At 42.8% G+C, this 22052-nt stretch overlaps 1 protein-coding gene and 1 non-coding gene across 2 annotated transcripts in view; both read left to right on the forward strand.

Moving 5' to 3' along the window:
- Mthfd1l (methylenetetrahydrofolate dehydrogenase (NADP+ dependent) 1 like) overlaps window positions 1–22052 on the forward strand; it is a 188095-nt gene that overhangs the window by 33213 nt on the left and 132830 nt on the right. Inside the window, exons 9-12 of the mRNA XM_028858204.2 lie at window positions 6429–6520; window positions 8282–8379; window positions 11394–11567; window positions 21726–21862. Coding sequence (XP_028714037.1) covers window positions 6429–6520; window positions 8282–8379; window positions 11394–11567; window positions 21726–21862 — 501 coding nt within the window. The remainder of the gene's footprint in view (window positions 1–6428; window positions 6521–8281; window positions 8380–11393; window positions 11568–21725; window positions 21863–22052) is intronic.
- LOC114683856 lies at window positions 20976–21082 on the forward strand. Its single transcript, XR_003733214.1, has one exon. It is a non-coding gene; the product is annotated as a U6 spliceosomal RNA (small nuclear RNA).

Raw genomic sequence — 22052 nt, forward strand, 5'->3', positions numbered from 1 at the left:
ATGTTTCCCCCCAGACATGCATGCAATGTTTATTTGTCCCCTGAGAAAATATCTAACCCATAAATGATGGCTGTGGTAGACTCGGCTCAGCATCTTAGGTGAGGAAACTTAGTTATAATACCCCTCCTTCCGCTTTTTCGTGATTTTGTATTCTTTGCAAGAATATTTACCTGCTGGTTTTTGTTAGCATTTATACTGAGAACAGTTTTGGTACCATTCTAGCTGGAACCTACTTCAGTATTCTTTTGGGCTGTCTTTAGTCTCTGCTGATATGTCAAAATGATACATTTTCTGTAAGGAAAACTCTTTAATGTTTCTTTTAGAGCTCTTGGTTTTGATAAATCTATGTCTAAAGATATTACACCTTTAATCACATCACTCAGAAGTCAGAGGCATACACAGAGAAACCCTGTCTCGAAAAACCAAAAAAAAAAAAAAAAAAAAGAAGTCAGAGGCAGATGGATCTCTATGAGTTCTAGGCAAGCCTGGCCTGCATACCAAACTCCAGGCCACCCAAGGACTACATAGTGAGACCCTGTCTCAAACCAAACAAACAACCAATAATAATAATAATTAATAAAAAAAAGGTTTTATTGAGGAGTTGGTGTGGGATTATGTACATATATGAAATTCTCTAAGAATAATTAAAAAATTCTCTTAAAAAACATTAAGTTACAGTGTTTCAATACTTAGGAGAGCATAAAAAAACTACAAGCCTTCTTCTGTATTGGTTTAATTATTCTGTAGGTAGAATAATTGCAGCTAGTTTATTTTAAATTTCTCTGGTCCCTTTGCAATACTTTTCTTGTTGGTTTTGGAATGTCACAGGAAGGAGATAGTGCCTGGCCCCATAGCGAGCACTGGGTAGAGACTGAGTGTTGACCACCAGGGGCTGAGCACTGCCCCAGACCTGTACTGTGCCTGCAATAGAGACGCTTCCTGGAGCTTGTCCTGCTCACACGCAGGGCTGACAGGACAGTATGCTGATACGATGCATGGCCATTTCAAGTGCTGCTCATGGTTGTAGCACATTCTAAATGGTCAGAAGTTCTCATGTAGTGACGTAGATGACTATGAAGACTTTAACTATGAGGAAGTTGGAGAAAGGTCCCTTCCCTCCTGCTCTTTCTTCATAATCTTGCCACTTGAAACAAATGAGTAGATTGTTTTGGAATCACTATTAATGAGAGAAGTACTTTTGTTTAAACTCAAGGTCAGATTTTTTTAATACACTGGCTGGGTAAAGGTGAGGATCTTTAATGAGATTTTCATTCTCATCGTGATCATGCTGCTCCACCGACTCCCCGGGTGGACAGGCCCTGGGAGGTTGTGGTGCCGCAACTCTGCAGAGGCGTTATTGATACCTAACCCTAGGAGACAGTTTCCTGATGGCTCATGTCCCTGAAGCTGTGCTCAGAGAACAGTTAGACCTGACTATCCAGGTCTTCCATTCCACTGTTAGATGAACTGAATATGTGGAATTTAGACCCAGAAATTCTGCGTTCTGTGTTCTGGCTATAAGGTCAACTGCTTTATTTATTACTTATCACTACGTTCAGTTGGTTACCTTTAAAAGGATTTAAGCCAGGGCTGGGGGATGTAGTTCAGTTTGTAGAGTTCTTGCCTGGCACACACAGGGCCCTGGATTCAATCCCCACCTTGGCATAACATCTGATGTGGTGACGCACACCAGGAATCCCAGCCCTGGGGAAGTGGAGGCAGGGGACCAGAAGTCTGAGCTCAACCTTGAAATACATGACAGCCTTCTCAAAAGAAAAAAAAAAGCCATTTAGATTATGCATGTAGTGTCTTAATTCCTCCTTAATTTGGTCTTAGAGGTTGCAAAGTTACATAAGGTAATTCTAATGTTTACGTTATTTTCATTTCTTTGTAACTCACATTCTTTTTTTTTTTTTTTTTTTTTTTTTTTTTTTTTTTTTTTTTTTTTTTTTTTTTTTTTTTTTTTAAAGAACCAGAAATTGTATATTGTGATTTGATAGTGGGATCCAAATGGTTGAAATGATGGTGACCGCTCCGGAGGGCACCCTCATGAATTTTCACTAGAGGCTCCCTTCTGGCTCCTGCCCTGTGTGTCGCCATTTCACCTCAAATTCAGTGTATGGAACTGGAAAAACTAACGACAGCTCGGTGTTTTGTTTAAGGATTATCTGCATTCGTTCCCAATGTTCAGCTCTTCTGGCTTTGGGGTCGCTTGCCATCCTAGAAAGGAAAACCATGAAAGAGTTGTCTGTGGATTCATAGGCTGGTAATAGAAAGGTGGTCCACCGGCAAAGCCAGGTCCTGAGGTGGGGGAGCTGTGAGTGAGGAAGGCTGTCTTAACTTTGTGGTCTGTCACGCATCCCAGGACAGTCCAGGAAGGGGCTGTTCTGACTTCAAGGGGTAGCAGCCTAACACTGAAGCCTTGACTTTTCTTTCTACACGAATTTTGGTTCTCATCATTTTAAAACATTATAAATGGGACGCCATCTGTTAAAGTGACTTGCCCCGGAGACGCCGTGAGGTAAATCAGAGTGTTTGGTGGGAAGTGAAAAGATCCATCCTTGCTTTGGGACAGGACCCGCTGTAGGCATGGATACCCAGCCTGAGGACAGCTTCCAGGTGGGATCCTTCCTTCCCACCTGAGGGTGCTGAAACAGCGCTTTCCTTTCTCAAGCTTCATTAGCATTAAAGTGCACTGAGAATGTATTCCTGCTTCACAGAGCCCTCCATGTTAATGGATTCAGATTCTCTGCAGAATCAAATAAAAGTCTCCTCTGACCCTATCATATTTTCCCATTTTAAAAAAAAAATCATAGTTTTACCTGAATCTAATAGAAAGAAAAGCAAATGATATTCCAAGCATTGCTGAAATTTAGACACCCACTTCCAGAATAGAGCTGCTGGGTTCTGTAAGACTCTTGTAAAGTGTGTGTGTGTGTGTGTGTGTGTGTGTGTGTGTGTGTGTGTGTGCGTGTGCGTGTGCACGTGCACGTGTGTGCTTGTGAAGAGCCCTGTTGTGGCTTAGTAATAACACACTTGTCTAGTATGTGTGAATTAGATGGCAAGCCTTTGTCCACTCACTGTGCCTAAAAGGCTAAGGTCAGCCCTGTGTGTGTGAACACAGTCGACTTGCCCAGCTTCTGTGAGCAGATCTGGCGCCCTGACACCTACAGCTTTAGCTGCATCTTTTGGTGTTTATTGAGTGTCATTAATTGAGTGTAAATTGCGGTTAGAGCCGGGTCCCTGCAGAAGGGAAGGCTTGACTGGTCACAGACTTCTGTTAGCATTAGAATGACAGCTCCCTCCACTCAGGCTTTTCCTCCCTCTAGTCATTCTTGCTGCGGTCTTCCACAAACTCCTCACGATGTCTGGTCGTTGTATTCTCCTCTAGATTTAGTTCCCTTCCACCAGCTGTCCTCAGGGCTAGAAGGAAGGAAGGTGTTTTGTTTTGCATATACCTGCTCTTCACACTGTTCATCATGCCTGAAAGTCATTAACGAGCTGGTTTGGACATAGCAGCCATTGTGTAGCTTTTCAGAACTGCACCATAGCGTCTCTCTTTGGGAGTCCTGTGTTGTGCAAGAGCCTAAAGTGATAAAAATTCTTTACCGTGCAACCGTGACCCTTATGTTCTGGGAACATGCATTTACAAATGGGTACCAGCCCCTGGAATGTAGCTGTCTTAATTGTCCATTGCTTAAAGACAGGAGAACAAGCAGTGCGCTCCTCTTTTCCATAGTAGTTGGACGGGATTGGAAGAGCAGGTCTCTAGTGGCTAAAACAAAGCAAAACAAATCTCTCCCATCCTTTGACTCTTGTCCCCTGCCTAGATGTGATTTATGGAGCTGAAGCATTGCTAATCTTTAAACTATACATGGGGGGATATGGTTTTCCAACGCCCTTAATGCATTTGACAATAAAACATCATGAAACACGTACTCTTAAGTGTTTTGTGCAATTTCTTGCAAAGGACTGTCAGCAGAGTGGATAATTTAAGAGTCGAGTGGTCCAGAAACAGAGGAAAATTGTTTAATTTAAAAGCATTGCAATTTTTTTCCCCTCGAAGAGAGGGTACAGGTCAAAGCATTTTACATGTGTGTTTTCTTTTAGTAAATTTTATAATTGCTGACTAAAAGAGGGGAAAGTGGAATTCTTATGGGTGCTCCCCAAATTTGAAAACCAGGGCTGTCTGTCAGCTTTCTACTACTGTGGGAATTATCGAGAAAAAAAGAAAAATCAACTGACAAGGAAGAAAGTCTGTTTCGGTTCATGGTTTCATGCCAGGATTACCAAACCCTGTTGCTTTAGGCCTGTGGCAGGACGGTACCTAAGGTAGGGGTGCTGGCAGGGAAACAGACAGGAAATGGAAGGATCTGGAGTCTCAAGGGCATAACCCCAGTGGCCCAGCTTCCTCCCACTAGTACCACCTTCCTAAAATGTCAACACATCCCAATGGCACCATAGACTGAGGAACCAGCCCTTTCCATGTGGGCATTGGGGACACCCCAGACCCTGAGTAGCACCAGATAACCCCTGAAGTTAATATCCTGAACCATAATAGTTTTTGATGGACATTAGGTCCTATTTCTACGGCAGGCATTTTCTTTGGATAATTAAAAAAACCGAATCTATGGATCTGGGGAGGTGACTCATTGGATAAAGCGCTTTCCACTAAAGCGTCAGGACCAGGGTTCAGATCTCCATCTCCTACGGAAAGCCGGGTGGACACAGCAGCTCTGGAGGCAGAGCCAGGGGATCCCTGTGGCAAGCAGGCCAGCTAGCCTAGCAGTCAGCGAGTTCCAGATCCAGCAGTACACCCTGCCTCCATAAACAGTGATGGAGGAAGACACCCGACACCAAAGCCCGGCCTCTGGTTCATGTGTGTCCGAGCATACACATAAACACACTCACATATGAACATATAGACACACACCCTGAAAGAAATGCCGCAGTTATGCTGGGAATAGTGGCACAGGCCTTCAATCTCAGAACTTGGGAGGTAAAGGCAGGCAGATCTGTGTGAATTTGAGGTTAGCTTGTTGTTCATATGTAGTGAGTTCCAGGCCAGTCAGGGCTACCTGGTGAGGCTCTGTCTCAAAACAAAAACAAAACAAGACTCCAAGTTATTACTTTGAAAATATAAATATAATCTGCAAGTTGTATGTATGTCTTCTGATTCATATTGCTTGCTATTCACTACATGTGATTGTATTTGAACTGAATATTTTTTACATAGATAAATTGACAGTACGTTTTCATTTTTTTTAATGACCAAAGGAAGCTTGCTCTCTTCACAGATTTTAGGTTTATCCTCTAGGTGTTTTTTCCTCCTGTTTGTGGCTTGTGTTTACAAGTAAACTCTCTTCTATTTATTTCTCTGGTGTTCTACTGTAAAGGTTACAGATTCTTGTCAGAAGACAAAGCCCCACTGTATCAGATATCCAACGTTAGCTAGCAAGTACATCTGATAGTTAAAATGAGTATCCTCCAGAGAGCGTACTTCGTGGACCATGTCACGTTTCATTCCACACAATTCTGAGAGGTTGATTTTACCCTTAGCAACTAACAACCCAAAGCCAGGCTGGTTTGGAGGTGGAGGTGTCAATCTGATACAGGTCTGGGGTCTGTTACAGACTGTGCCGCCTCTACCATGAATACTGGGCTGGGGGGTCGGGGAGGGACAGGGATGCTGGGCATTGAACCCAGGGCCTCAAGCATGCTAAGCAAACACTTTAGCACTGAGCTGTATCTCCAGTTCTTTTGCTGTTTAATTTTGAGACAAACTCTGACAGTCTTCTCCAGACTGGCCCCAAACTTGTAGTACGTAACCCCTGCCTCAGTCTCATGAGTAACTAGGATTACAGGCTACCAGACCCAACTAGAATTGTCTTAAGTTACTGTTATATTTATATCTCTGTTGGTTTGTAGTTATGTTCTTGGGAAAGGATAATGCTATGTAGCCTAGACTTTGCTATGAGCCTAGGATAGCTTCAAACTGTCTATTCTTCTGCCTCCGCTTTCCAAGTGCTAGGTTTACAGAGCCACATCCAGCTAATTAAGTATTTGTTTTTGTATGACACTTGGGGTGCTTGAAGAGACTGACTAGATTGTTTCTATGTCCTTCAGTATAAGATATCTCCCAAGCAGTGTGCTTTTTTAAACCCTGCCTCCATTTATCTCTGGTTAACAACTTAAGTGGATGTCAACATCTCTCTGATATAAAATACAAAAGAACCCCCACTGGGAGCCTCAAGGCTGTGCCAGAGGTCATTTGCCTATAGACATTCCCTGATCTCCCAACATTCCCTGATATTCCTTGGGCAGTACCTGATGGGCACCATGATTCGGTGTGCTGGATTTTTCACAAAGAGCAGTTGTTTATAAGTGACAATACGCTGTAAGCCTTTTCCTATTCAATGTTTTCGAAGGGAAGCTGAGAGGTGGATCTCCTGGGGTCCCGGTGGACGGACTCGTTGCAGAAGAGAACCTGAGGCTCCTTGCTGCAGCTCTGCGGATACAGGTTTGTTTGACACGGCCGTTTGAGTTTGGGTGTCTTGTTAGTAGTTGCCAGTGTGTTCCAAGTGTTCCTGCCTATCAGGTACAGTTTTAGACACTTCACACACCTGGGGTCAAGACCTTCTGATGTGAGGAAATGGGGACTCACAGGAGCTGTCTACTTGCCTACTATCCATCACATGATGTGTGCATGGCAGATACCGGAAGTACTGTCTATATAATGCGTCACCTCCCAAATGTAGCAACTCAAAACTTAAAGGGGGCATTGTCTCATAGCTTTCCCGTGTCAGAGACCTGGGAGCTGGCTAGGTGTATGGCGCTAGCTTCAAGCCTGTCATGTGGTTGAAATCAAGATGTCATCCAGGACTTGGTTAAGGGTTGAGAATTCACTTCCAAGATAGCACAGCCACACATGGCTTTGACACGTGACCCTGAGCTCCTCATTGGCTGTTGAGTAGGTTCTTTCATTCCTCATGATGTGGACCTCTCCAGAGGGCTGCCTGCATTGCTGCAGCTAACTGTGAGTAACCCCAAAACAGAGCAAAGGATGTGTTTTGAGGTGTGTTTTCGGAAATCACATGTTGCCACTTTTTGCTTTTGTTAGAAGCAAATCACCTGGCCTTTTTAGAGGGAAAACACATCGGGCTATTGAAAAGTCTGTAGGCGTCTTTTCCAGCCACCATCATCTGTGTAAACCCTGAAGTCCCCGGCTCTTAACTATGTCTAGTGAGCATGCTGAGGATGCCAGAGCCTGAAGGGCTACATCTGTTTATCTTAATTTCACATGCATACTGATGCACGTGTATCACTGTTGAGTAACTCAGTTTCCGTGTACGTTTCAACTGGCTGCGGAAGGATTGTATTGGGAATGGCATCACACATTTTGGAAGCTGGGCATCCAAGCTCATCTTCATGCCAGCTTATGTTGTCTTCATTTTTTCTTTTCTAATTGAAATGAAGAAGTCATCCAACGGGCTAGAGAGAGAGATCAGTCAATCCAGTGCTTGGTCCGCAAGCCAAGTGGCCTGAGTTCGATCCCCAATACCCACACAAAAAGCTGGGGTCAGTCTTGTGAGCCTGTAATTCCAGCACTCGTGAGACAGAGGCAGGAGGATATCTTGCTGCGAAGACGGTATAATTCCAGGTTCAGTGGAAGATCATGTCTCCTAACTAAGGTGGTAGGGCTGGAGAGGTGGCTCAGTGGTTAAGAGCCTTAGGTGGCTACTCTTACAGAGGACCTGGGTTTAATTCCCAGCATCCAGATGATAGCTCACAACCATCTGTAACTCCATTTCCAGGGGATCCAATACCCCTTTCTGGCCTCTACAGGCATCCTGTACACATGGTGCATAGAGGATACGTGTAGGGAAAACACCCATACACATATAATAAAAGTTAATGAATTAATTATAAAAACGTAATTTGGAGAACAATAGAAGAAACTGTACCTGATGTTAGCCTCTGGCCTCCATATATAAACACATGTACACACACAAATAAAACTTAAAAAAAAATCCATACAAAATAATTATCTTGGTATCTTTTGTGTGAATAGTTAAGCTATTTTAACAGTGCATATATCTACAAGCCCATCTGCAAGGCTAATTGCATGTCAGTCACATTATTGCTTATATTCTGTGATAAGTATCTTGCTTTGGGATTCCTATGGCTTTGGAACCTCCTCCACAGTGTTGCTGGAGTTTATGTGAGTGGCCTGTCACCCTGACTTCTATCTGGTCTTCTTCCCTCTCTCTCTCTCCTGAAGAACATGGTCAGCAGTGGCAGGAGATGGCTCCGGGAGCAGCAGCATCGGAGGTGGAGACTCCACTGCTTGAAGCTTCAGCCTCTCTCTCCTGTACCCAGGTCGGTGACACCGCACTCGGCTTGTACTAGTGGCGGCTCACTCGAGGGACGCCGGGCTCTCGTCCGTCAAAGATAGTCGGCCTAACTTGAGGCTTCTGAGTTTTTGTTCCTGTGAAACATGGTCTCACGTAGTCCAGGCTGATCTGGAACTCACTGGGTAGCCAAGGATGACGTGAACTTCTGATCCCCTTGCCTGGGATTCTACTCGTGTACCGCTCGGTTTTATGCAATGCTTGGATGTTGGGGATGAAACCCAGGACTTCATGCATACTAAGCAGCGCTGAGCTACATCACCAGCCCCAGGATTTGGATTTTGGTGGTAGATAATTTCCTCTAATCACCAAGCTGAGACACCATTTCTATCACAAGTCCTTCCTGATTAAGTCATGAACATGCTTACCGTATTCGATCAATATTAAGATTGCATGTCATTTCATTGCGTCTTAATGGCGTGTCCTTTATTAAATGGATACATACAAACTGTTTCTCCTCACTGAGCAGAAAGCATTGTCTTTATGTTTGACAGAATATGGGTCAAATATACAGCATTTGGCAAGTGTTGACCAGGACTAGTAACACCCAGGATGTGGACCAACTTAGTGCAACAGGCAGATATTTTTCTAGTCTTAGGGGAAATGACCCAACAAGATAACTACATTCACATGGGAGCTGCATTCAACTTTCTTCAGGATTGTCCCCTAAGACATCATGGTGATCGGGATGGGCGTTTTCCCTAGCATCTTAATGGACCTGAGTTACATAGTCTCTTTGTACAATTTTGAAATACAAACTACAGGCCATAATCTTAGTGTGTGATTTGGAACGGTCAGTGTGATACGACATCTGAACCAGGGTCACCGCTGACCGCCTCATCCCAGCGAGTTGGCCACACAACTTTATCCAGGTTCATGCTGCCCGAGCCCCAGGTCATCCCATCCAGCAATGCTGAGATGTACAGAGTGCTGAGTAGCTAACACCTCCAGTAACTGCCTGAGTTTTTCACTTGGTTATGAATTCTCCTGGGGAGGTAATAAGGAGAAATGAATCTTACTGTAGGCCAGGTTGGTCTAAAACTTGAGGTAACCCTCCTACCTGTGGCTCTCAAGTACTAGAATCACAGGCATGTGTGACCACACCCAGCTACCAGTGGCTTTCAGAATTGACCTCTTTTCTCTTAGGTAACCAGCTGTCTACTGGTTAAGCATGCCCATGAGATTGCTTTTATCTTCACAATAGGCTCTATATCATAGACGTGCTTGCTTTGAGGCATTAGCACAAATTCCTAGGAGGAATGCTCTTCTTTATAACTTCATCCCTATCATGGTACAATCAATTTTGTAACATATCTTCTTTTTTGATTGGTTTTTATAAGCACACCAATAAAGTGTACCTGCAGAAAGCTAAAAATAATAAATAATTATTATTATTTATATAATTCCTTTATTATTAAGATAGATTCCATTTCATTGTGTACCAAACTCTTCTAGAGTGGATTCTACTTAGGGAGGGCTGCTTTAGTTATTGAGCCAACTGTGATTTCTAGAGCCACTGGGAAAAGGAAGGCAGACTGTATAGTTTATAAATCACTAAAAAATTGAAATGAGCCTGTAACTCCAGCATAGGAGATAATAAAGCAGGAAGACTGAGTGTTTTCAGACCACCCAGGTCCCCTAACAAACAAACAAAAACCAAAATTGATGTCGCTGTGGCTCCTCGGGTAATAAAGGAGGAGACATGGAAAATCTCCAGGATTTAGCTGCTCAGTTTCCAGGATGACAAAAGGAAAAAAGCAACAGCTAGGAAGACAAGATAAAAGAAGATTCCAGAAGCTCAGGGTGGGTGACAAGAGAAAGGGAAAGAGCTATGCCCGTGACCTGGGAATCGCCTGACCTGACAGGAAGCCAAGAGTTCAGCCTACACTGGCCTAAGACACCACTCTTTTCTCCCAGCTTCCCACTGGTACCCTCTGGAGCAGTGAGGATGGGTTTGTTTGCTATTATCTCCCATACCAAGGTCAGACTGCCCTGGTCCTCTTGTCTAAAGAGAATTGTAGCATCGTATGGAGGCTGAGCAGATTGTTAGCAGCAGCAGCAGCGAACAGTTACAGCTGAGGAGTCGCCTTTAGCGGTAAGGGTGGTCTCCTGTTTCCCTCCAAGACCACTGTGCCCCAGGGACGGCCAGGGAGTAGTTGTCCTCTTACATACGATGCTCAAGGCTCCGGGAATAAGTGCCATCGGTGTGCCTCTTAAACCGATGTTCAGTGGGATAAATAGACAGGCTAGCCCCAAATAAGAGAGATGTCTGGGCATATCGGCCACAGCAGTGTTCTCTGTGGTCCGCAGTACATACGGTGGTGCTGAGAGCCCCTGAAATACAACAACTGTTTGCTCGCCTCATAGTGAAGTCTGGTGCCCAGCCACCCTGCCGATGAAGGTTCTGACTCTCCTCAGTCTGAGATTGAGTTCCGGGTACTGCATCCTCTCACGAGCTATTACATAATTAATGAAATATTTTGAAGTATTATTTTTGGACTGGAAATGGGAAAGAGAACAAATATGGAAGGAGATAAAAACAAAATAGCATTTCCATATTCCTGAATAGCCAAGAGACGCTTTGGCTAGCCAGGTGGGAGAGCATTGTGTGGTGGCCTTTCGGTCCTCCCCTGCCTCAGGGAGCTTTGTGCTCAATGATGGGTTTACCATAGCCATAGTGCAAAACACACAATTGCTCTCTCCGTGTGACACGGGAGTGGGGGGCGTATCTTTGTGCCTGACACCATTCTAGGATCTTGGTTAAGTGTTCTGTAATAATATCTCAAAAAGAAAGGGAGGGAAAAGTCACTTTCTCATGCATCTTAATTGTTAGCAGTTGTGTTTAATTCTGCCTGGGAAAAGGGACCGCAAAGCCATTGGGTTGATTTAATGGTTGGCGGGGCGCTTGGATGCTTTTCCCTCCAGCATCGACCACCTAAGCTGAGGCGACGGCCTCCTTCATGCTTCTTTCTTCCCCTCCAGTGATATTGAGATTTCAAGAGGACAGACTCCAAAAGCTGTGGACGTCCTTGCCAAGGAGATAGGATTGCTTGCAGATGAAATTGAAATCTACGGCAAGAGCAAAGCCAAAGTCCGTCTGTCCCTGCTGGAGAGGTTAAAGGATCAGAAAGATGGAAAATACGTCTTGGTTGCCGGGTAAGTCTCCACTACAAAATGACTCTCCTGAGGAGATGTGTTTCTAGAACTGTCTTCCATATTTGTCTCTGTCCACCTGCCCTTTAAGGGCATAGTGTTCTCAGTTTTGTCCTTGTCCCTTTTTGTTTCAGTGGACAAACCTCTGCTTGTTACAAGGTAAGGCTCCTCACCCCCAGGCCGGAACAGATTAATCTCTATTCTGTATCTAGAGGAACAAGCTGCTAACTTGGCTGTTTGACTTTTTAATTTATTTTTTAAATTGGACATGCTAGGGCTCAAACCCAGAATCCGTCATGCTATAGGCAAGGGCTCTACCATTGAACTACACCACCAGTCAAACCAGAAGTGGGGTGGCTTCTTTTAACAGTGCTGGAGAACATGCTAAGCTTCATGCATGCTAAGCAAGTGCTGTACCACTGAACTACACTCCCAGCCCCCAGGGCCTTCTTTTTCTTACCCTATACTTAATACTGCTCTCTGGGCTTCTCTCTCCCACCAAGTCATATGTTATGTAGCCCAAGATGTCCTTGAACCCTTCATGCTCCTGCCTCTATCTTCTAAGTGCTGGGACTACAGGCATTCATGACCATTCCCAGCTGTCCAGCTGTCCTGGACATTTAAATTCCATTTTCCATGATAAAAAAAAAATCAAAATAACAATTAGAAGCACATAATTTTGGACCGAGTAAGGGCTTTGAGAAGTGTGCTGCTGCGTGTTCTACTTCCAAATAATATTTTAAGATACATCGTGAAATGTACACACTTTTGTTAGTGTCCTTGGGGGTTCGTTTTCATGTGGACCTTACACAACCTCATTACATTTCAAACTAAGGTTGGGCCATTTTCAACTGTATTGACTCTTATATGAAAAATAAATCGGTACTTTGTGTGAAAGGGGTCAGTTGTTGTTGTTTTCTTTTAAAAATACATTTGCTAGCTGAAGTAGACAATCAGGGATTTGAACTATTGATTCATTGTGACATTAGAGAACATCAAGAGACATAAGTTCTTGTGTAGTTTTGCAATTTTGTGCAGTTGACTTGTCTATGATAGGTAGGTGGGCAAGTAGGTAGGAGACTAGGTAGATAGATAGATAGATAGATAGATGATAGATAGATATGGATAGATGGAGAGAGAGATAATAGATGATAGATATGATGGATAGATAGATAGATATGATGGATGGATGGATAGATAGATAGATAGATAGATAGATAGATAGATAGATAGATATGATGGATAGACAGATATGATGGATAGATGGAGATAGATAGATAGATAGATAGATAGATAGATAGATAGATAGATAAAGCTTGAGGTACAAAATGCATTTCTGTCTCAGCCAGAAGCATTTCTTAGCTATGGACTTGTCTCCTAGTTAATTTCAGTTTACTTACTTATCCATGTGATAGCTTTCTGCTTTCTTTTTGTTGGTTGTTGTCCTGGTTGGCTTTGAGGGTTTTTTTGTGTTTGTTTGTTTGTTTGGTTTGGTTTGGTTTTTTGTCAGCTTGACACAAGCTAGGGTCATCTAAGAAGAGGGATTCTCCATTGAGAAAATGCCCCCATCATATTGGCCTGTACGCAACACGGGAAACCTCACTCGGCCCGGACACCGACAGGATTGACAGATTGATAGCTCTTTTTTTGGTAGGCTGTTTTTTGTTTTTTGCTTTTGTTTTGTTTTGTTTTTTTGATGGATGGTTGATATGGGTGGGTATACCCCGCTATGGATGAGTATATCTCACTATAGGCAGTCCCTCCCCCATTCCCTGAGCCAGGCAGTCCTGAACAAGCCAGCGAGCAACATTTGTCCATGGTCTTTGCTTCACTTCCTGTCTTCAGGTTCCTGTCTTGAGTTCCTGCCCTGGCTTCCTCAGTGATGGAGTGTGATGTCAGAGTTGTAAAATGAAGTAACCCTTTCCTCCCCAACTTGTTTTTAGTCTTATGGTGTTTTATCATAGCAATAGAAGGCAAACTAAGACAGCTATAAAAATAATGTAGTCTCACTATAAGAATTTTTTTTTTTAAAATACTGAAAATAAACACGAGAATAAAATATCACAAATTCTCCCACCCAAGGGGAAACAGATCCTCAGGTCAGGGTGGTCTCACACTGATCAGTCCTTCTTTAAGTAAGGTCATCCCATAATGTGCTCAGTGGCACACTTCTGGAATGAGCTAGTGCACATTTACTGTTTTCGTGGCCATGGGATAAGCATTCTATTATATATCTGGATTATTTTCCAGTGTCTCCAGCTCCTTGTTCTCAGTGGGGCACAGGTGTTAAGATACCTCACCATCACTAGTATAGAGTGTTTCTAACTCTTCTAGTGTACTGAGGAGAGAAAACGGCTTGACAACGGGAGAGGGATGGTCCAGAGTTTATTCCCCTACTGATGGACATTTCCACTGTTTTCAAGTTTGAGATCACTGTAAACCGTGCTAAAATGAATAGCCCTGGACATGCATATTTGTGCATTTGTCTCCTCAGGAAGCTTCTCTAGAAGAGAAATCATTTGCAGTGAACTTTTAGTATCTGCAGGGGATTGGTTCCAGGGACCTGGGGACACCAAAATATGAAGTCCCAGCCCCTCTTGTAAAATGTCGAAGTATTTGTATATAATTTATACATATCATTTTATAAACATTAAGCCATTCTTAGATTGCCTATGGTAGTTAATACAGTGCAAGAGCTATGCAAATATTTATTGTCGTATCTTGTTGATGGAATAATGACAAGTTTGTACTTGTTCAAGACAGTTTTTCTTTTTCCAGATAACTTGGTGTAGCACCTCCAGGGTCTGTGGCTTAAATGTTGTCCCTCAGGCTGCCAGCATTTGTACTCACCAAATTCCTTTCTAATCTTAGAGCCCAACCCTATGTCCTTTTACCTGAGCTTAGAGATATTGGTCCTATCTGCAGGTACGCTGTAGGCCCTGCTGCTGAAAGGCGAGGTGGGAGGGGCATGGCCATTCCTCCACTCCTGGGTCTGAGTTTAGAGCAGCTTGTAGTCAAGGTTGCTTCTAGGCAAGTATGCTTGATGCCAGCTTGCGATGAGTAAGCACGTTTTTGGACACTGAGGTATTTAAAAGCATCTCAGAGCTGGGAAAGGGGGTACACACCTGCACTTGAAGTAAAGGGGCTCCCTAAGGAAACACACACACGCTTTAAAGAAAGTAATTAAAAATAATGTATCTGCTACACGGCTTTGCTTCGCTTCTCCAGGCTTTGCGTAGTCTTGGTGGGTTTTACTGAGTTTTCTCACTGTGGTCTAGTTCAGAAGGTTTGGGACGGGAGTTGTCACTCGGTTGTAGAGCTGCTTTCTTAGCGTATGTGAGGCCTTGGGTTTAATCTCCAGACCCTTTAGGATAGGATCCAAGGATCTCAGGAGAAATGTGTTATCTGATAATAAGGGAAGATTCATGAAGCACTTTTTTTCCCCTCATGAAGTGGCTGTGATATGCTCCATCTGGGGCTTGTCCATTTTAGAAATAAAGCCGAGATTTAGACATGGCCCCGCCTTGAGCTAAGAACAGAGTTGACATGTCTTAAACAAAAGCTATGATGATATTGTTATCAAGTTCCCAACGTGGGAGTTAAGCCATTAAGGCCTGGCCTCCGGCCACATGCTAGATCCAGCTTTGTAAGTCTGGAGTCGTGTCATCAAATGTGGTGGTTGTGGGGGAGAAAAAAAAAAAGAGGACAACAGTAAAAGGCTGGTTCTGAATGCACAGCCATGAGAAATTAATTCAGAAAGCACATAACGTAGCTGACGTGTCTTTGGCAGTACACAGCCTTGCTCCGTCATGCATCTTGAGTGTACACTGTGTGCCCTTCACACTGGGCCTACCTACCATCACACCACACACCGCCCATTCAAATTCCTGAAACACATGAGCTCACACTCACATTTTCAGCTGTACCTATGAACTATTCTGCTCGGACAGGAACACACTGGTTTAATTATGGAGAATAAAGGCTTTTGATACCTAACATTTTCCTCCCATCATTTGTAGCATGTAAGGGTCAAGTCGGTGTGTCTTTGGGTTGTATTGTGTTAGAGTGTTTGATTTTTTTTTTTTTTGTTTTTTTTTTTTTGTTTTTTCGAGACAGGGTTTCTCTGTGTAGCTTTGAGTGTTTGATTTTTAAAATTGTTATTTGAGTTGCTGACTTGAGCTTCCCAAAGAACAAAATGATGCGATGAACTGGGCTTGGGACTAGAACAGAATTTCCATCAGTTCCTAAATATGCTTCTGCTGTTCTTGTATGGCATATTTATGCAAAGCAGCGTTCTCATCATGGACGATTATTAAATCAAAATGTCTTTCAATTCTGAAAAAAAATATTGAAGATGCTTTATGTCCTTTAAATAGTCATCCAAGGTTTAATTCTTCTGTAAAAACCACTGCACTTCCATCTTAGTATGCAAATTCACTTTTTAATAAATGGTAAAATTATATATGCCAAAGAATTGAGGTATTGGGGGGGCGGGGTTTGTAGTTTTTTGAGAAAGGGTTTCTCTTTGTAGTTTTGGTGCCTGTCCTGGATCTCGATTTGTAGACCAAACTGGCCTCCAACTCACAGAGATCCACCTGGCTCTGCCTCCGAAGTGCTGGGATTAAAGGCGTGCACCACTACTGCCTGGCAGAATTGAGTTTTTTAATTTATAATTTATTATTAATTAATGGTTGATTTGCATACCTGAGACCACACAAAAATTTCTTAGTTGAAAGGATTCACAAGTGAAATAGGATTAAGAAGCCCTGGACTAGACCATACCATGGCCAGAATGGCTGATCACTGGCTTCCAGCAGTCTGCACTCAGTGAAACCTTACTCCACATCAGCCCATTGCTGACATGATTACTTGTGACCTCAATGGAACTAGCCTACCACATTGTAAATGAAAATATAAATTGAGGGCTGGAGAGATGGCACAGAGGTTAAGAGCACTGACTGCTCTTCCAGAGGTCCTGAGTTCAATTCCCAGCAACCACATGGTGGCTCACAGTCATCTGTAATGAGATCTGGTGCCCTCTTCTGGCCTGCAGACAAACATGCTGTACACATAATAAATAAATAAATCTTTTTTAAAAAATGTAAATTGAAGTTGAGTCCTCAAAGACAGATTAAATGGCAGAAGAACAATTGTTCTTTCTCTTGAGACTATGCATTAAACCCTCTCAGCTCACAGAAACATTTGAAGCCACATCAATGAAGGGGTCTTCCTTTCTCCTATATTCAAAACCACACAACAAAGCAAAAAAGAACCCGTGAAGGTGAAATTGTTTAGCCCTGAGCACATCCACGGCAGAAATCTATGGCTTCTAGAGAGCCCACACCCCACTGTATTCTATAAGAACAAACAAATTCAGGAGCCAGGTGTGGTGGCACACACCTTTAATCTTAGTACTGGGGAGACAGATACAGGTGGATTATGAGTTCAAGGCCAGCCTTCTCTACACAAGTTCCAGGCCGACCAGGGCTGCATAGAGAGATCCTGCACAATTAAATTACTTAGCTAATTCTCCTTCAAATGCAATACATGATATATTTGTCAGTGTGTTAACTAGTTCTGGCAGCTGAGTGATTGATGTCAGACATACAGTTGTAATATAAAAATGGAAACTAAAATTTGACATAAAATTCACCTCCCTTTTTTGACTTTTAATCAGATGAAAAGCTAGAGGGAAATTATAGTATCAACTATTATATGGCTTGTTGCAACTTTTTTAGAATACAAATGACCCCTCAAAGGAGAAATATTCCCCCCCTTTTTAAAGGCTCTTTTTATTCAGAAAATAATATTGACTTAGTGTATAAAATGTAGCATAACGAAAAGTCAGAAGGAGAAAATAAACTATCTCATTACTCAAAAGTTCATTATTTTTTCTATTTCCTCCCAGGATTTTACCTTTATACCCATCCTATTGACTTTAAAGATCACGCTATAAATAACATTTTGTGTCCTGCCTTTTTCTCTGAACTCTGTAACATAAATACTCTCCCATGCTTTAGAGAATTCAGATACCCAAGACATTTTTTCAGTAAACCTAAATCGCCAAAAATCCAATATGGTACATTCGAATCAAGTGTAAATGTGAGTTAAACATATCAACAGAAGGGATGAAAATATGGAAGAGTGGAGGTTTCTTTCTTTTTTAATTCTATTCTTAACTCAAATGGAGAACAGATTAAACCTTTTCTTTTTTTAAGAACCATTCTTCAGATTGTAAGATTTCATCTTCAGTGGGAATGATCTGCCTCTCATCGGCTACCCGTCACATGATATTTACACCTACACAGGGCTGTATTTGCTTTGCCTGACAAAATGAAAACTATTGGGAATTACCCAGGGAAATATGCCAAAGGATTCTTAGGGGCTCTTGAGTTTTACATTTTTTCCCAGTGACACTAGTGAAAAGGAATTTTGTGTGAAGGCTTGACATGGGGTACAGCTGCAAGCCTTTTGAATGTGCTCTGGTGAATTGTTCCTGCACCAACTACACTGTAGAAGATTCTAGAATTTCTGTGAATTTATTGGAAAGAACAGTTTTTAAAAGTCCAAATTGCTCTGTGCTCTGAGAATATAGTCTTTTATTTCCTCACACTGGAGGAAAATGAAGATCCTTTGTGTTGGTTTTATTTATTTATTTATTTTTCAGAATGCTAAGTACCGGATTTAAATTTCTTTCTTTGAATGTTTCAACCCATTATTTTGGTGCAATTTGGAAACAACTGTTACTGACTTTGGAAGATTTTCCCTTTCTACCTTAAGTAACATCTGTGAGGTTTTCTTTAAGTTGTACTAATGGCGACCTAGGACATCGATCATTAAAAGAAACAAGTGCCAACAGGGCCTTGAACTCTTCACCTCCGTCAGCTATAAAGGAAAAAACAACCAAATGGACTGTCACATTTACTCTTAGATAGTAACGGGCTTTTAAAACCTTCCAAATCATAAAGATGCCTATGTATTTATGGCTGTTTGTGCATGTAACTTGGGAGTTCATGGTCAGGCCACGCATAGCTGGTGCCCATGATCCTGTTTGACACAATTCAATTTTAGATATACTTCAAATCTTTACCTCTTGTCTCTGCATAGGAAATCTCTTTCACTTTTGAATAGACCTCTTTCCAGTTGTCACAGAATATTGTGATAAATCTCCGCTGTCAATAACAGCAAAAAGTACTAAGAAAAGGCTTCATGGCATTGCTAGACTTCTTTTGTTGTTGTTCATGTGTGCCCCGACAGGTGTCAGCAACGCAGGAAGTGTGGGCATTTTTCTTCTCCTATTAGCATGTCAGAATTCTTATTATAATGTCATCTCAAAAGTCATAAAAATCACATGATAAATGTTGTAGATTCAGCACCAGGAAGGCAACCACAGCTTGGAGATGGTGAGAGAAACTCCCGGCCATTTCCATAACAAAGAGGCTTCCTAGACACAGAAAAGGAAACTTCACTTGGAAGTTACTCCTTGTGAAACCCACTTGACAATTTGGGATCTGAGCTCAGGAAGGATATGGGGAAAAACTTAAACCAAATTTTGATATCAAATGCAGAGATGGGGGTGAAATAAAATTTTATTGTCGCTCTCCTTTTATTGCTTCCAATAAATACTTCCTACTTGGTGATTTTCCTGTATTGTGTTCGTTGGCAGCGAGCTGAACAGTCCTGTGTTTCCAATTAAGACTTGGATGGCTGGCTAAAGTTTGAGGTCATCGCGGGGTGTGTCTCCTTCAGCTCTGCCAGCATATCCTTGGGAGAGAAAATGGACTCCTCCGTGTGACATAAAGCGCAGCTCCTCAGACACATAGGTGGCTTTTGCAAGATGGTGGTGTCTGTTTGGGCTCTTTGCTTTCTTTGATTCAGGGTGCATCTACAAAAGTGTGACATTGACTCAGAGCCTTGTGTAACCGTCTCCACTGGGACTCCCCTTGATGCCGTGCTGTTTAGACATTTGGAGAGGGGCCTGATAAACCCTCCTTCCTGTGACCCGAGCATTTCCGGTTTCTTTCATCAAGTAGTATCTAATTGGCTCATCAGAAGTCCCTGCTGTGTGGTGGTCAGCAGCGGCCCCGTTTGTCGCTGAGCTCATCAGTTCTTCTTGGTCCTCATCCTGATTCAGTCCTTGGTGGCTCTTCATCTCTAGACGTGGTCTTCCTTAGCCTCTTTCCAAGCAATGAACATGCTCCATATGTTCTTCTTGACTGGTTCCTTTCCTGACTGTTCCTTAAAGAAAAACGTACCCAATGGCTCTTTACTTATCTTTACTCCTTGTATGCTTACATGCCCTGGGTGATGACCATTCGGAGCTTTGAACTGTTGACTGTAGCCACACTTTCCCTCAGTAGGAAAACCCACTAAAAGCAGATGAAAACCTAGAGTGTAATGCCTTGTCTTTGGCTCACTCTACATTTCATGTAGGTAATATATTTATCCGATAGCCATGTCCCAGCTTAGACTTGAGGTCTGCAGGAAGTGTCCCTTGATGTTCCAAAGCGAGTGAAACCTTGTTCCACATGCTTTTAATACAACGCCTGCCCTGTTTCCTCCTCTTGGTGTTTATCACAGTTGCTATAATCACTGAGTTATCTGTATCTCCCATCAGTTAGAAGTCCTGGTAGGGAGACACAGAGTCTGACTTGATCATCTTTGTGTTCCAGGGTCTAGCCCAGTCCCTGACTCATGATAGTACTGAATAAATATTTACTGTATGAATGACTGACTGATCATGTCACAGGGGTGTTCTGAGAGAGCTGAGGACAGAGTTGTATCTGAAGGCACGCCTTCCTCCTTGTGATAACATCACCAGATTTTGTAGGTTAGAAAACTGTCGTTAGAGTTGTTGTGGCCAAGTTTCCTAGACACCCTGACTCACACCATATAACTCATAAAAAAAAAAAAATGAGGTTGTAAGCACTGAAGAGAACATTTAAGGAATTTTAGTGATGGTTAAAGTATGCTGTAGAACGGTGCTATGGGACCTTACTTGGGAATGAAATATCACAAAATACAGCAATATTATGAGCATGAAAAAATATGTCTTTGTGTGGTGTCCTGGGAAGTCAACTCCTCCATGTAGGGGTTTCCTCCTGGGTGTGCAGTGGACTCTGGACTTACTCATCTAGCATTTGAAGCCCTGTACTTTTGACCATGTTGTCCTCTACAAAATTTATAATTGCAAAGCACATAATTTAGTTAAACAAGAAAACGTTTTTTTTTTTTAAACCTCAGTACTTGAAGTAAGTTTATGATTTTGTGTTGGGCCAATTTCATGGCTAGTCTGAGGTGTGTGCAGCCCACGGGCCCCAGATTAGCTGACCCTCCCAGGATGTAGGCAATAACAGGGAATCGGATGTCTCCTTTGGAACACGAGACTTGTTCCTAGAAATGTCACCTGGCCTGCTCACTTGGGCAGCACATCCACTAAAATTGAAATGATACAGGGAAGATTAGCATTGGCTTTATGCAAGGATGACGTGCAAATTTGTGAAGCATTCCATATTTTTAAGAAATTTGAAATCTAATGCAATATCCATTAAAGCATCTTATGGGAATGTGCACTCATGTGTGTGTGTGTGTGCGCATGCACACACACACAAAAGGTCACCTGGCAGTAATGAGCTTGAATCTACCTGTTGGATATGGTGAGGACCAAACCTGGATATGAGCATCTGGGAAAATGTGGGCAAGCCAGTGGGGATTTTGGGATCCCTTCTAATCCTGAGAATCTGGCCCTGCCTCACTCATTCAGCAACCTTTGAGAAAGTCCCTTTGCCCACTCTACCCCACATAAATAGCTCTGGAAAGCAAAAGCCAGGATAGCCCCAAAAGACACCACATCAAGTTGGTGGTCCCAACTATTTTAAAGACTATTTTTTATGCTACTCTCTAAAATGAACATTATTAACACCGTGACCCAGTAACTCTCCATTTTGGTCATGTAGCCTTTCACTTATGTGCCTCTGACTTTAGCTTAAACATGGCCCATGTGCTATGCCGGGAACATTCCAAGAAACTACGGTCTCAAGTATACTGGGAGAGTTTTGCTCGCTACCTGTGTCCTCGGATTTGGATTTGAAACCTCAGCTTGGTTTTATAAAGGTTGTCTTGGACATGCCATTAAATTTATCTCTCTACCCCCCAAATCAGGATCACGCCCACCCCACTTGGAGAAGGGAAGAGTACAGTCACCATTGGACTGGTACAGGCGCTGACCGCCCACCTACACGTCAACTCCTTCGCCTGTCTGAGGCAGCCTTCCCAGGGACCCACTTTTGGAGTGAAAGGTACTTCTTTAGCAACCAAAGCCAGTTTCCAGAGCAAAATGGGGGGAGCAAAAGTTCAAACTGAACAGGAGGCCCAAAGATGGAACTAAATGTTTGCAAAAGAGCTGCATGGTCTTTCCTCTATCTCCCCTGAACACTCAGGACGTAGGCGTCACCCCAACTTGAACCTCCTAGTGCGTAAAGGCATGCA

This window comes from Peromyscus leucopus, chromosome 8a, assembly GCF_004664715.2.
Source record: "Peromyscus leucopus breed LL Stock chromosome 8a, UCI_PerLeu_2.1, whole genome shotgun sequence".
NCBI lineage: Eukaryota > Metazoa > Chordata > Mammalia > Rodentia > Cricetidae > Peromyscus > Peromyscus leucopus.